General features: G+C 42.3%; 1 protein-coding gene across 1 annotated transcript in view; it reads right to left on the bottom strand.

Moving 5' to 3' along the window:
- LOC311101255 (pleckstrin homology-like domain family B member 1) overlaps positions 1-13,722 on the bottom strand; it is a gene marked incomplete at its 5' end in the record, with an annotated part of 105,951 nt that overhangs the window by 68,634 nt on the left and 23,595 nt on the right. Inside the window, one exon of the mRNA XM_084142375.1 lies at positions 3,161-3,331. Within this exon, the coding sequence (XP_083998501.1) occupies positions 3,161-3,331 (171 nt within the window). The remainder of the gene's footprint in view (positions 1-3,160; positions 3,332-13,722) is intronic.

Genomic DNA, 13,722 nt, shown 5'->3' on the forward strand with positions numbered 1-13,722 from the left:
CATGCTCTACGGATGTGGCCTCACAAACAGAGGAGTCCAGGTACAACCAAGCATGAGCAGGAGGCTCACCAAGCTGTAAAAAATTAGGGAATTTTAGGGCAGCCTGAAGCTTGTTTGCAGAGGGGGTGCACCTCGTGTCTCGCTACTTCCTATGCATACAATGGAGGTCAATGCAATGTGTCAGAAATGACAGAATTTTGGACGGGGGAGTTTTGTGAGAGCTTGGTAATATAAGAATAGATTGCATCTAGATTCTACACTGGGTTAACAGCATGCTTAGGTCACATCGACCAGGAATAGAAATGTAACAGTATACAGGCACCTGGTGACCATGCCAAAATGAAAAGGGACCACTGCCCTGTCATAGTGGAGGATTTGGCTAGAGATTTTATCCTTGTATATGTTTTGCTGTCTGTAAATTGAACTCACATGGATGAGGAAGTTCAGTGGGATAAACAATTATATTGCAAAAATATGATGTTGAGGTAAAAGTCATCTTAAAAGTTGATAAATGATAAAAACATATATATTTGTACAAACAAAACAATCACATATTTTGTGGGGGACCAGCGTCACATATTGCCATTATTCAATATTAATATAATAGGTCAATGTTATTTTACTGGTGCAATGGTGCAGGTATGTTATCTTTTTTACAATATCAATAAAGGAGATAATGTCTACTTTATAGACAATACTTTGTTTCATACATGCATGGTTCGAGATTAGGGTACAATGTATAATTTGAATGTTACAATGTTATACTTACTGTATAACGTCACCCATCTACTGTAGCGAATCTAGCGACTCGCTTTCGGTTTGGGGCCACAACTGGTGATTAAGCAATTGCTAAAAGTTGGCAGATACAATAAATTCACACAGCTGAAATACTCTGTAGCATAGACATTACCTTTAATTTTGAAAAAAACACTTACTTTAAATCCAAATCTAAGTCCTCTTGCCCTCTGCTGTTAACATCGCAGCTGCTCCTTTAAAAAGAGCCACGTGTTTTTCCTGAATGGCAAATTATTGTTGAAGCACAAGAGAGCGGCAATGCGGGCTTGTCCTGACTACTCCTTTGTTATGGTAATATTTGTCAGTATTATTCCACAGGCTACTCACATAGGCTACGTTATGTTTTCACAAAAAGCGCCGTCCACCTGCCTTCTAGTGCAGCCAGTAGAAAAGTTCGTTCATCCAACGTGTAGGCATACAATCCATTTCAGTGAAATATTTTGCGTTACAATTCCTTGTTGTCTATTGCGGCTTCCAACGCAGCCTCGCGCAATGTTCTATTTATCAGTCAGTCAGTATCGCAGTGGGCTACACGCGCATGATTGTTTTGGTCGAAGTTGAACAGCTGTCTCCGACACAGGCTCAAACTAATATCCACCCCAGAGAGAAAGAGAAAAAGGGTTGGTGTGGTGTGGTGTGGGGGTGGGCTCAGTGGGGTGGGGTGAGAGGAGCAGTAACCCTGAGTCAGAGCTTCTATGAGCATTCCCAAATCTGTGTCATCTGAATCAACCTCACCCATTTCCTCCCCACTCAGTTGGTAGAGCATGGCGCTTGCGAGGCCATGGTTGTGGGTTCGTTTCCCACGGGGGCCAGTATGTAAGTCGCTCTGGATAAGAGCGTCTGCTAAATGACTAAAATGTAAATGTAAATGTATCCTCTGGTCTGTTTGACTGACTGACTACCAATTTAGTAATTACTTTCTGTTTATGATATTTAATTCTGGGGAAGGGTTCAATTGATTTGTAGTTCACATTTTAATATCATACACTCAGCTTTAAACAAAGCCCTCGATATATCTCTTATTCTCTTCACAGGACCACTGCTCAGAGAAAAATGTATACTGTACCTTCTGAGATGAAAATTAAATATCAACACAATTTTCAAGTCTGGATTCAGTCTATTCTTTTCAATAGCTTACCACTCACCCAGAAAAACCAAGGAATTTCTGCATCTTGAATGACAGTAGCAATGCCGACTTTTCACTGATGCTTGTTACATAATATGACCGCCACAGTGTCAAAGGTATTGACTATCAACTAACTCATGTCTACATATTATTACACAGATCTTGAGTCAGCACAATAAATGACACCACCTTGGTCTTGATTTATTTGTAAAAAAATATATACATATATATATATATATATATATATATATATATATATATATATATATATATATATCCATGATTCCCTCCCCCAAAAATATTTGACCTTTCACCCCCAGGGGTAAAAGGGGATCTGTTGGGGTAAGAGGGGTGGAATAAAAATTGTAATGTCCCTGCTCGGATTTACAAGAAAATCCAGGTTGGGGCATGCCAGGAGACAGACAGTGTCATCATTAGTCTCCAACTGTTAGCTCTCTGGTTACTGTCAAAAATTATTATATTAAAAATTATTATATTAATTTGATTAAATAATTATATATAAAAAAAAAAATTGTGAGTTAGTTTATGACTGGCAAATTCCTGTGATTCTATGGAGCCAAGAAGCCGTTGAGATACTGTAAGTACTATGACTAATGTCTCAGATACTCTTCCAGGGAGAGGGGCCTGTTGCTTTATTTTCTGTTTGTCTTGTAGCATAAATGCAGACATCCTGGTGAAAGAATGTGATGTATTGAAAATCAATAGGTTTCCATCCAGCCATGTTGTAATATTGCAGTGTGCCTGAGATCACAGTCAAGTTTACCGTGGTAACAAATAATTCACTACAGTCCCACAGGAACGCATGGTTATTCCTCGATCGATGTGTTTAGAAAAAGCACACATTGGCATTTACTGAATGGATTTTTTGACACTAATACTCCCATCTTAATCGATTTGGGGTTTGTAAGTGCTGGTTACACAGTTAGCAAATAGGCATCGATCTTTGGCTTTAAATGTATACATGTGCATAGGTTAGTCCAGGATTGTAGTTGAGTTCCTCTCAATGACCAAAGCAATAACACAAAAACTGTTCAATTGCATGTTTAAAAAAAAATCAAATCAGCTTTATACAGTATATGCATCTGTTGCTGTACGTCATTATTCTATGTTGAATGTGATACTATAATAGACCACAATAAGAGTTATAGGTATGCAGAGACAGACTCCTTGCCATTGAGGTTCATTTCCATAAGTCAGTTTGTTTGTAAGGAGCCATACCTTGTGACAGGCGGACCGGTTTGGTGACAGGAAGCCCGTCTATGGCACACTGGTTCCCACAGGGGTGGAGAGTGATGATCCCTGCCCTGTTCTCTATGTAGCAGTGCTGGGCGGCAACTCCTGGGCCCTGGATGCTGATGTCCATCGCCCCATGGCCCAACGTGGTCCTGCCTGTAGGAGCAATACCCAGAAGAGTATGAGCAAAAGATGGACACTGTAACTGAGGGATTCTAGCCTGGTGGTAGCCTGATCTGTCCGTACAATAAAAGAGACGGCTAAAGAAGCAATAAAATATTTGACTACCAGGCTAGAATGATCCCTCAATGTTCATAGAAGCAGTCTCTTATCAAACTATGTTGCCAAGAGAAGAATGTGGCTGTATGTTGACTGTGGCTGTTAGTGGTGGTAAATTTACTTTCGACTACAGTGTTTTACTTACTGTGTACAACGTCCATGTTGTTACTGTATAATGACAAAGTTACCTATTTATTAAGTGACAGAATAACTTAGAAGAGAAGTGAAACCCTCAAAATAAGTGAATGATAACGTAATGTTGTTTCATTCTGATATAATCCGTTGGACAAGTCTTTGTAACTCATGGAGGGAGTCAATGTCATATCCAGCAGTCATGCATTAAATTAGGCAGACACGCTAAACAACAGAAATGCTTTGTTACTAAATCACATTCCACCCTTCACAACCCCCTCCCTCCACCCAACACTGGCCCTGTCCAGCCTCATCTCTACTGGGGCTCCAGATAAAAGGAGAAAACGCCTTGGAATGTCACATCACAGTGCAACACGCATTCTCATCCTCTCTCCCCCCTGGACCAAGGCTGCCTCCCAAATAGCACCTTATTCCCTATAAAGTGCACTACTTTTGACCAAGGCCCATAGGGGATAAGCTGCCATTATACAGCGCATAGGGTATCATTTGGGATGCGGCCTTCTCAGTGCATTCCATACCCAACTCCCCGCAGAACTCCAGACAGACAGAGAGGGGCTTGGAGAAAGGAATTCCCCAGATGAATGGTTAGCAGTGGTGGACAGTGCAGGAGGTGGGGAGAGTGTAGTAAAGGGGTGTTAGGAGGGGTGGTGGTGGGGGTTGAGGCCAGGGCCAAATTGTGGTGTAGATATTGGGGGGGACGAATAGTAGACAGATATATATATATTTTTAAAACATTTCCTGCAATTCTACACAGTTTGACATGACTTGTTATGCCTCTCTTGGGTATTTTGAGAGGTATATGGAGGGGTATTTTGAGGGGTATATGGATGGGTATTTTGAATACACAGTATAAGTGGAAAGATAATTGAAAGGCCTCCCCCCAATTTTTTTTGGGTGAAAACAGATTTGTTTGAGGAAAACAGCTAACCTGCATTTCAACCAATTTTGCGATGGGTCAGAGAGGAAAATGTGAAGTTTTATAATGCTATTCTACACATTTTTCCATGAGGCTGAGAGAACATTTTGCAGTTTTAAAGTAACTGTGTGACTACCGAATGAGCACGGGCGACTTATTATGCACCGGGTCCATTGTTAGCAAGGTTCCGTCGGCCCCATAGTGACGAATGACATTGTTTTGATAGAAACGTTCTCTAGGTGGCTATGTTAGTGTCAACGATGGGTAGCTACGCTAGTTGTTATTGAAAACTGTTTGTCAACAATCAGGAAATAACTAGCTACTTCCGGGATGGGGGCGAAGGACAACTGTGTACCGGTGTCCTAGCTAGCTAGCTAGCTATTTCCCTCGTCGTAACGTTAACAGAAGTCCAAACTCTTGCGGTAGCTACCCATAGAAGATGCAAACGTAGCCACGTACTCGTCACTATGGGGCCGACGGAACCTTGCAACAATGGACCCCGTGCATATTGGTTAGCCCCTGCTCATTGGGTAGCCACAACTGGCCAGTGAAAATCTCACTTTTAAAAGTTAATATTCTGTTAACTCATATCCAAATAATGTTGTTGACTCATCCTATACTCGTATTTGTGGCCAAAGCATATATTGGAGAAAAAACACTTAAAAAAAACCACCTCAAACTTTTATCTCAAACAGACCATTTAAAAATGCTTGCTATTTCATCATAGAAGATGCCATCCTCCAGAGGAGGATGAACTGGCCAATCAGCTGTCATTTTTTTTCTGTTATTGGGGAACGCCCACACCATTCCAACACAGAAAAGCTGCTTTTTAACATAATTAATTACAATTTTTCGGAAGTAAAACTATTTCACTTAATTAGAGGTCATATTTCATAGAAATCTGGAAACACTGGACAGTTACTTTAAAGTTCGACTTTGGGCAAAAACGCAAAAATAACAGCTTTAAACTGAACAAATGATAAATGCACCATCATACCAGGTAATTTAATGCTATTTTTTTTTAAATAATGGATGAATAAGATATTTGGCAACAAAAGTGCCATTTAGTTGTTTTATTTTTTTATTTTTTATTTTTGTTTGTTTGTTTTTTTAGGGGGTAGATCAGCTTTAATATTGCAGATAGATTGTAACTTCCATCAATGTAATTGTCTGCATCACTTTCAATCCCCAATATATATTTTTTCGAATATACAGTGGGGAAAAAAAGTATTTAGTCAGCCACCAATTGTGCAAGTTCTCCCACTTAAAAAGATGAGAGAGGCCTGTAATTTTCATCATAGGTACACGTCAACTATGACAGACAAAATGAGAAAAATAATCCAGAAAATCACATTGTAGGATTTTTTATGAATTAATTTGCAAATTATGGTGGAAAAAAAGTATTTGGTCAATAACAAAAGTTTCTCAATACTTTGTTATATACCCTTTGTTGGCAATGACACAGGTCAAACGTTTTCTGTAAGTCTTTACAAGGTTTTCAACACACTGTTGATGGTATTTTGGCCCATTCCTCCATGCAGATCTCCTCTATAGCAGTGATGTTTTGGGGCTGTCGCTGGGCAACACGGACTTTCAACTCCCTCCAAAGATTTTCTATGGGGTTGAGATCTGGAGACTGGCTAGGTCACTCCAGGACCTTGAAATGATTCTTACGAAGCCACTCCTTCGTTGCCCGGGCGGTGTGTTTGGGATCATTGTCATGCTGAAAGACCCAGCCCCGTTTCATCTTCAATGCCCTTGCTGATGGAAGGAGGTTTTCACTCAAAATTATTTCACGATACATGGCCCCATTCATTCTTTCCTTTACACGGATCAGTCGTCCTGGTCCCTTTGCAGAAAAACAGCCCCAAAGCATGATGTTTACACCCCCATGCTTCACAGTAGGTATGGTGTTCTTTGGATGCAACTCAGCATTCTTTGTCCTCCAAACACGACGAGTTGAGTTTTTACCAAAAAGTTATATTTTGGTTTCATCTGACCATATGACATTCTCCCAATCCTCTTCTGGATCATCCAAATGCACTCTAGCAAACTTCAGACGGGCCTGGACATGTACTGGCTTAAGCAGGGGGACACGTCTGGCACTGCAGGATTTGAGTCCCTGGCGGCGTAGTGTGTTACTGATGGTAGGCTTTGTTACTTTGGTCCCAGCTCTCTGCAGGTCATTCACTAGGTCCCCCCGTGTGGTTCTGGGATTTTTGCTCACCGTTCTTGTGATCATTTTGACCCCACGGGGTGAGATCTTGCGTGGAGCCCCAGATCGAGGGAGATTATCAGTGGTCTTGTATGTCTTCCATTTCCTAATAATTGCTCCCACAGTTGATTTCTTCAAACCAAGCTGCTTACCTATTGCAGATTCAGTCTTCCCAGCCTGGTGCAGGTCTACAATTTTGTTTCTGGTGTCCTTTGACAGCTCTTTGGTCTTGGCCATAGTGGAGTTTGGAGTGTGACTGTTTGAGGTTGTGGACAGGTGTCTTTTATACTGATAACAAGTTCAAACAGGTGCCATTAATACAGGTAAAGAGTGGAGGACAGAAGAGCCTCTTAAAGAAGAAGTTACAGGTCTGTGAGAGCCAGAAATCTTGCTTGTTTGTAGGTGACCAAATACTTATTTTCCACCATAATTTGCAAATAAATTCATTAAAAATCCTACAGTGTGATTTTCTGGATTTTTTTTTCTAAATTTGTCTGTCATAGTTGACGTGTACCTATGATGAAAATTACAGGCCTCTGTCATCTTTTTAAGTGGGAGAACTTGTACAATTGGTGGCTGACTAAATACTTTTTTTCCCCACTGTATATATATATATACAGTGGGACATTTTTTTATTTAGTCAGCCACCAATTGTGCAAGTTCTCCCACTTAAAAAGATGAGAGAGGCCTGTAATTTTCATCATAAGTACACGTCAACTATGACAGACAGATTTTTAATGAAGTTATTTGCAAATTATGGTGGAAAATAAGTATTTGGTCACCTACAAACAAGCAAGATTTCTGGCTCTCACAGACCTGTAACTTCTTCTTTAAGAGGCTCCTCTGTCCTCCACTCGTTACCTGTATTAATGGCACCTGTTTGAACTTGTTATCAGTATAAAAGACACCTGTCCACAACCTCAAACAGTCACACTCCAAACTCCACTATGGCCAAGACCAAAGAGCTGTCAAAGGACACCAGAAACAAAATTGTAGACCTGCACCAGGCTGGGAAGACTGAATCTGCAATAGGTAAGCAGCTTGGTTTGAAGAAATCAACTGTGGGAGCAATTATTAGGAAATGGAAGACATAAAAGACCACTGATAATCTCCCTCGATCTGGGGCTCCACGCAAGATCTCACCCCGTGGGGTCAAAATGATCACAAGAACGGTGAGCAAAAATCCCAGAACCACACGGGAGGACCTAGTGAATGACCTGCAGAGAGCTGGGACCAAAGTAACAAAGCCTACCATCAGTAACACACTACGCCGCCAGGGAAATCCTGCAGTGCCAGACGTGTCCCCCTGCTTAAGCCAGTACATGTCCAGGCCCGTCTGAAGTTTGCTAGAGTGCATTTGGATGATCCAGAAGAGGATTGGGAGAATGTCATATGGTCAGATGAAACCAAAATATAACTTTTTGGTAAAAACTCAACTCGTCGTGTTTGGAGGACAGAGAATGCTGAGCTGCATCCAAAGAACACCATACCTACTGTGAAGCATGGGGGTGGAAACATCATGCTTTGGGGCTGTTTTTCTGCAAAGGGACCAGGACGACTGATCCGTGTAAAGGAAAGAATGAATGGGGCCATGTATCGTGAGATTTTGAGTGAAAACCTCCTTCCATCAGCAAGGGCATTGAAGATGAAACGTGGCTGGGTCTTTCAGCATGATAATGATCACAAACACACCGCCCGGGCAACGAAGGAGTGGCTTCGTAAGAAGCATTTCAAGGTCCTGGAGTGGCCTAGCCAGTCTCCAGATCTCAACCCCATAGAAAATCTTTGGAGGGAGTTGAAAGTCCGTGTTGCCCAGCGACAGCCCCAAAACATCACTGCTCTAGAGGAGATCTGCATGGAGGAATGGGCCAAAATAACGGCAACAGTGTGTGAAAACCTTGTGAAGACTTACAGAAAACGTTTGACCTGTGTCATTGCCAACAAAGGGTATATTACAAAGTATTGAGAAACTTTTGTTATTGACCAAATACTTATTTTCCACCATAATTTGCAAATAAATTCATAAAAAATCCTACAATGTGATTTTCTGGAATTTTTTTTCTCATTTTGTCTGTCATAGTTGACGTGTACCTATGATGAAAAATACAGGCCTCTCTCATCTTTTTAAGTGGGAGAACTTGCACAATTGGTGGCTGACTAAATACTTTTTTCCCCCACTGTACATATCCTTTAAAAAACAATATTTTCCTTTATTACTTTCCAACCCCACCACCCCTCACCTAATTAGGGTAAACTAGTGAACAACAACGCTTAGGGCTCTACTTCCGGCTTATACATACTATATACAGTACCAGTCAAAAGATTGGACACACCTACTCATTCAAAAGTTTTTCTTTATTTTTACTATTTTCTACATTGTAGAATAATAGTGAAGACATAAAAACTATGAAATAACACATATGGAATCATGTAGTAAACAAAAAAGTGCTAAACAAATCAAATCAAAAGACCTGTCAATCTCCCTCGGCCTGGGGCTCCATGCAAGATCTCACCTCGTGGAGTTGCAATGATCATGAGAACGGTGAGGAATCAGCCCAGAACTACACGGGAGGATCTTGTCAATGATCTCAAGGCAGCTGGGACCATAGTCACCAAGAAAACAATTGGTAACACACTACGCCGTGAAAGACTGAAATCCTGCAGCGACGCAAGGTCCCCCTGCTCAAGAAAGCACATATACAGGCCCGTCCGAAGTTTGCCAATGAACATCTGAATGATTCAGAGGAGAACTGGGTGAAACTGTTGTGGTCAGATGAGACCAAAATCGAGCTCTTTGGCATCAACTCAACTCGCCATGTTTGGAGGAGGAGGAATGCTGCCTATGACCCCAAGAACACCATCCCCACTGTCAAACATGGAGGTGGAAACATTATGCTTTGGGGGTGTTTTTCTGCTAAGGGGACAGGACAACTTCACTGCATCAAAGGGACGATGGACGGGGCCATGTACCGTCAAATCTTGGGTGAGAACCTCCTTCCCTCAGCCAGGGCATTGAAAATGGGTTGTGGATGGGTATTCCAGCATGACAATGACCCGAAACACACGGCCAAGGCAACAAAGGAGTGGCTCAAGAAGAAGCACATTAAGGTCCTGGAGTGGCCTAGCCAGTCTCCAGACCTTAATCCCTTAGAAAATCTGTGGAGGGAGCTGAATGTTCGAGTTGCCAAATGTCAGCCTTGAAACCTTAATGACTTGGAGAAGATCTGCAAAGAGGAGTGGGACAAAATCCCTCCTGAGATGTGTGCAAACCTGGTGGCCAACTACAAGAAACGTCTGACCTCTGTGATTGCCAACAAGGGTTTTGCCACCTAAGTCATGTTTTGCAGAGGGGTCAAATACTTATTTCCCTCATTAAAATGCAAATCAATTCATAAAATTTTTGACATGCGTTTTTCTGGATTTTTGTTGTTGTTATTCTGTCTCTCAGTGTTCAAATAAACCTACCATTAAAATGATAGACTGATCATGTCTTTGTCAGTGGGCAAACGTACAAAATCAGCAGGGGATCAAATATGGATGCCTAAGTATGATCCCCAATCAGAGACAACGATCGACAGCTGCCTCTGATTGGGAACCACACCCGGCCAACATAGAAATAGATAAACTAGATTATCTAGCATTCACACCCTGACCAAACTAACTAGAGAAATAACAGGGCTCTCAAGGTCAGGGCGTGACAATATTTGATGTTCTTCAATGTAGACACCCTTTGCCTTGATGACGGCTTTGCACACTCTTGGCATTCTCTCAACCAGCTTCACCTGGAATGCTTTTCCAACAGTCTTGAAGGAGTTCCCACATATGCTGAGTACTTGTTGGCTGCTTTTCCTTCGCTCTACGGTCCAACTCATCCCAAACCATCTCAATTGGGTTGAGGTCGGGTGATTGTGGAGGCCAGGTCATCTGATGCAGCACCCCATCACTCTCCTTCTTGGTCAAATAGCCCTTACACAGCCTGGAGGTGAGTTGGGTCATTGTCCTGTTGAAAAATAAATGATAGTCCCACTAAGCGCAAACCAGATGGGATGGCGTTTCGCTGCAGAATGCTGTGGTAGCCATGCTGGTTAAGTGTGCCTTGAATTCTAAATAAATCACTGACAGTGTCACCAGCAAAGCACTCCCACACTATCACACATCCTTCTCCATGCTTCACGGTGGGAACCACACATGCAGAGATCATCCGTTCACCTACTCTGCGTCTCAGAAAGACACGGCGGTTGGAACCAAAAATCTCAAATTTGGACTCATCAGACCAAAGGACAGATTTCCACCGGTCTAATTTTTTTACATTTACATTTTAGTCATTTAGCAGACGCTCTTATCCAGAGCGACTTACAGTTAGTGAATACATTTTTTTTTTTATATATACTGGCCCCCCGTGGGAATCGAACCCACAACCCTGGCGTTGCAAACGCCATGCTCTATCAACTGAGCTACATCCCTGCCTGCCATTCCCTCCCCTACCCTGGACGACGCTGGGCCAATTGTGCGCCGCCCATGAGTCTCCCGGTCGCGGCCGGCTGCGACAGAGCCTGGATTCGAACCAGGATCTCTAGTGGCACAGTTAGCACTGCGATGCAGTGCCTTAGACCACTGCGCCACTCCATTGCTCGTGTTTCTTGGCCCAAGCAAGTCTCTTCTTATTATTGGTGTCCTTTAGTAGTGGTTTCTTTGCAGCAATTAGACCATGAAGGCCTGATTCACACAGTCTCCTCTGAACAGTTGATGTTGAGATGTGTCTGTTACTTGATCTCTGTGAAGCATATATTTGGGCTGCAATTTCTGAGGCTGGTAACTCTAATGAACTTATCCTCTGCAGCAGTGGTAACTCTGGGTCATTAGAGCCAGTTTCATCATAGCGCTTGATGGTTTTTGAGACTGCACTTGAAAAAACTTTCAAAGTTCTTGACTTTTTCCAGACTGACTGCCCTTCATGTCTTAAAGTAATGATGGACTGTCATTTCGCTTTGCTTATTTGAGCTGTTCTTGCCATAATATGGACTTGTTCTTTTACCAAATAGGGCTATCTTCTGTATACCACCCCTACCTTGTCACAACACAACTGATTGGCTCAAACGCATTAAGAAGGAAATAAATTCCACAAATTCACTTTTAACAAGGCACACCTGTTAATTGAAATGCATTCCAGGTGACTACCTCATGAAGCTGGTTGAGAGAATGCCAAGAGTGTGCAAAGCTGTCATCAAAGCAAAGGGTGGCTACTTTGAAGAATCTCTTTTGTGACGACTGTCTGCCGTATTCTCTCTCTTTGCTCTTGTTTCCTTATTAGGATGCCGGTGGGCGGAGTTGGGAGGGTCGTCAGCTACATGGGAAACACCTGGGCCCGGGTGTGTCCCAGGATAAATGGACCTCTTCTACATTCATTGGGGAGACTTTCTCTATGCAGACTCCTTGATAGATTTTTGTTGTGGTAGTTTTGTGGTTTTTGGTTGTTTGCGTTGGCACCTTTCAACACCTTGCATTATTACATTTATGCATGCATAACACTCACTTACACTACTGATTACACACACCATTGTTAAGTATATTTAGTTTACTTTAGTTAATAAATATATATTTTGGTATTCCTTGTCTCCACGGTGTCTCCCTTTTTGTTACGAACTTGAGCCGATTCGTGACAAGTGGGGGCTCGTCCGGGATCTTGAACGTGTTGTATTAGGAAGAAAACGTGGAGTTAATGTCAAATTCTGTAGGGGCTTTGTTTGTAAATTTTGTTAGTTTGTTTGAGTTTGATAGGCCCAGTATTGGTTGCCTTTGGTTTTTTGGGTTGTGTACTGTGTTGGAGAGAGACATTGGTTAGTTCCCAGGCCCTGCCCAGCCTGGAAACTCTTGCTCTACTCGTTGTTGGGACATCGGTCTGAGGAGGTGAGTACAATCGGCTATGTACCTCAGTGGGAGATTTGGATAGGGTAGTGACATTTGCTACCCGGAGCTATAGCCTTTTCCCCTGATAGGCTTAGTGACGTGTTTTGTTTTGGAATACGTTGGGCATGGTTAAATGTTTGTTATTTTTGTGTGGTGTCTGTGGACTGAGCAGTTGTCTCGGGGGCACATCCGTGGCTTAGTGGAATCTACCAGCGTGCTGGGGGGTTTAATTCCTTGCCAGCGGGCTACAGTGCGTAATTACCCACCGCGAATCCGCACGAAGACTAGGGTTGAGTTATTGTAGGTTATGGGGAACTCCATATCCCATCTCTCTTCTGTGGTGCTCAGTGTGATTGTCATTTCTCTTGTTGTGTCTGGTGTGCTCAGCAGAGGGGTTGAGCAAGATTATTATATATATATATATATATATATATACAGTGGGGAGAACAAGTATTTGATACACTGCCGATTTTGCAGGTTTTCCTACTTACAAAGCATGTAGAGGTCTGTAATTTTTATCATAGATACACTTCAACTGTGAGAGACGGAATCTAAAACAAAAATCCAGAAAATTACATTGTATGATTTTTAAGTAATTAATTTGCATTTTATTGCATGACATAAGTATTTGATCACCTACCAACCAGTAAGAATTCCGGCTCTCACAGACCTGTTAGTTTTTCTTTAAGAAGCCCTCCTGTTCTCCACTCATTACCTGTATTAACTGCACCTGTTTGAACTTGTTACCTGTATAAAAGACACCTGTCCACACACTCAATCAAACAGACTCCAACCTCTCCACAATGGCCAAGACCAGAGAGCTGTGTAAGGACATCAGGGATAAAATTGTAGACCTGCACAAGGCTGGGATGGGCTACAGGACAATAGGCAAGCAGCTTGGTGAGAAGGCAACAACTGTTGGCGCAATTATTAGAAAATGGAAGAAGTTCAAGATGACGGTCAATCACCCTCGGTCTGGGGCTCCATGCAAGATCTCACCTCGTGGGGCATCAATGATCATGAGGAAGGTGAGGGATCAGCCCAGAACTACACGGCAGGACCTGGTCAATGACCTGA

This window comes from Coregonus lavaretus (genome assembly GCF_964263955.1).
Source record: "Coregonus lavaretus genome assembly, chromosome: 26".
Lineage (NCBI taxonomy): Eukaryota > Metazoa > Chordata > Actinopteri > Salmoniformes > Salmonidae > Coregonus > Coregonus lavaretus.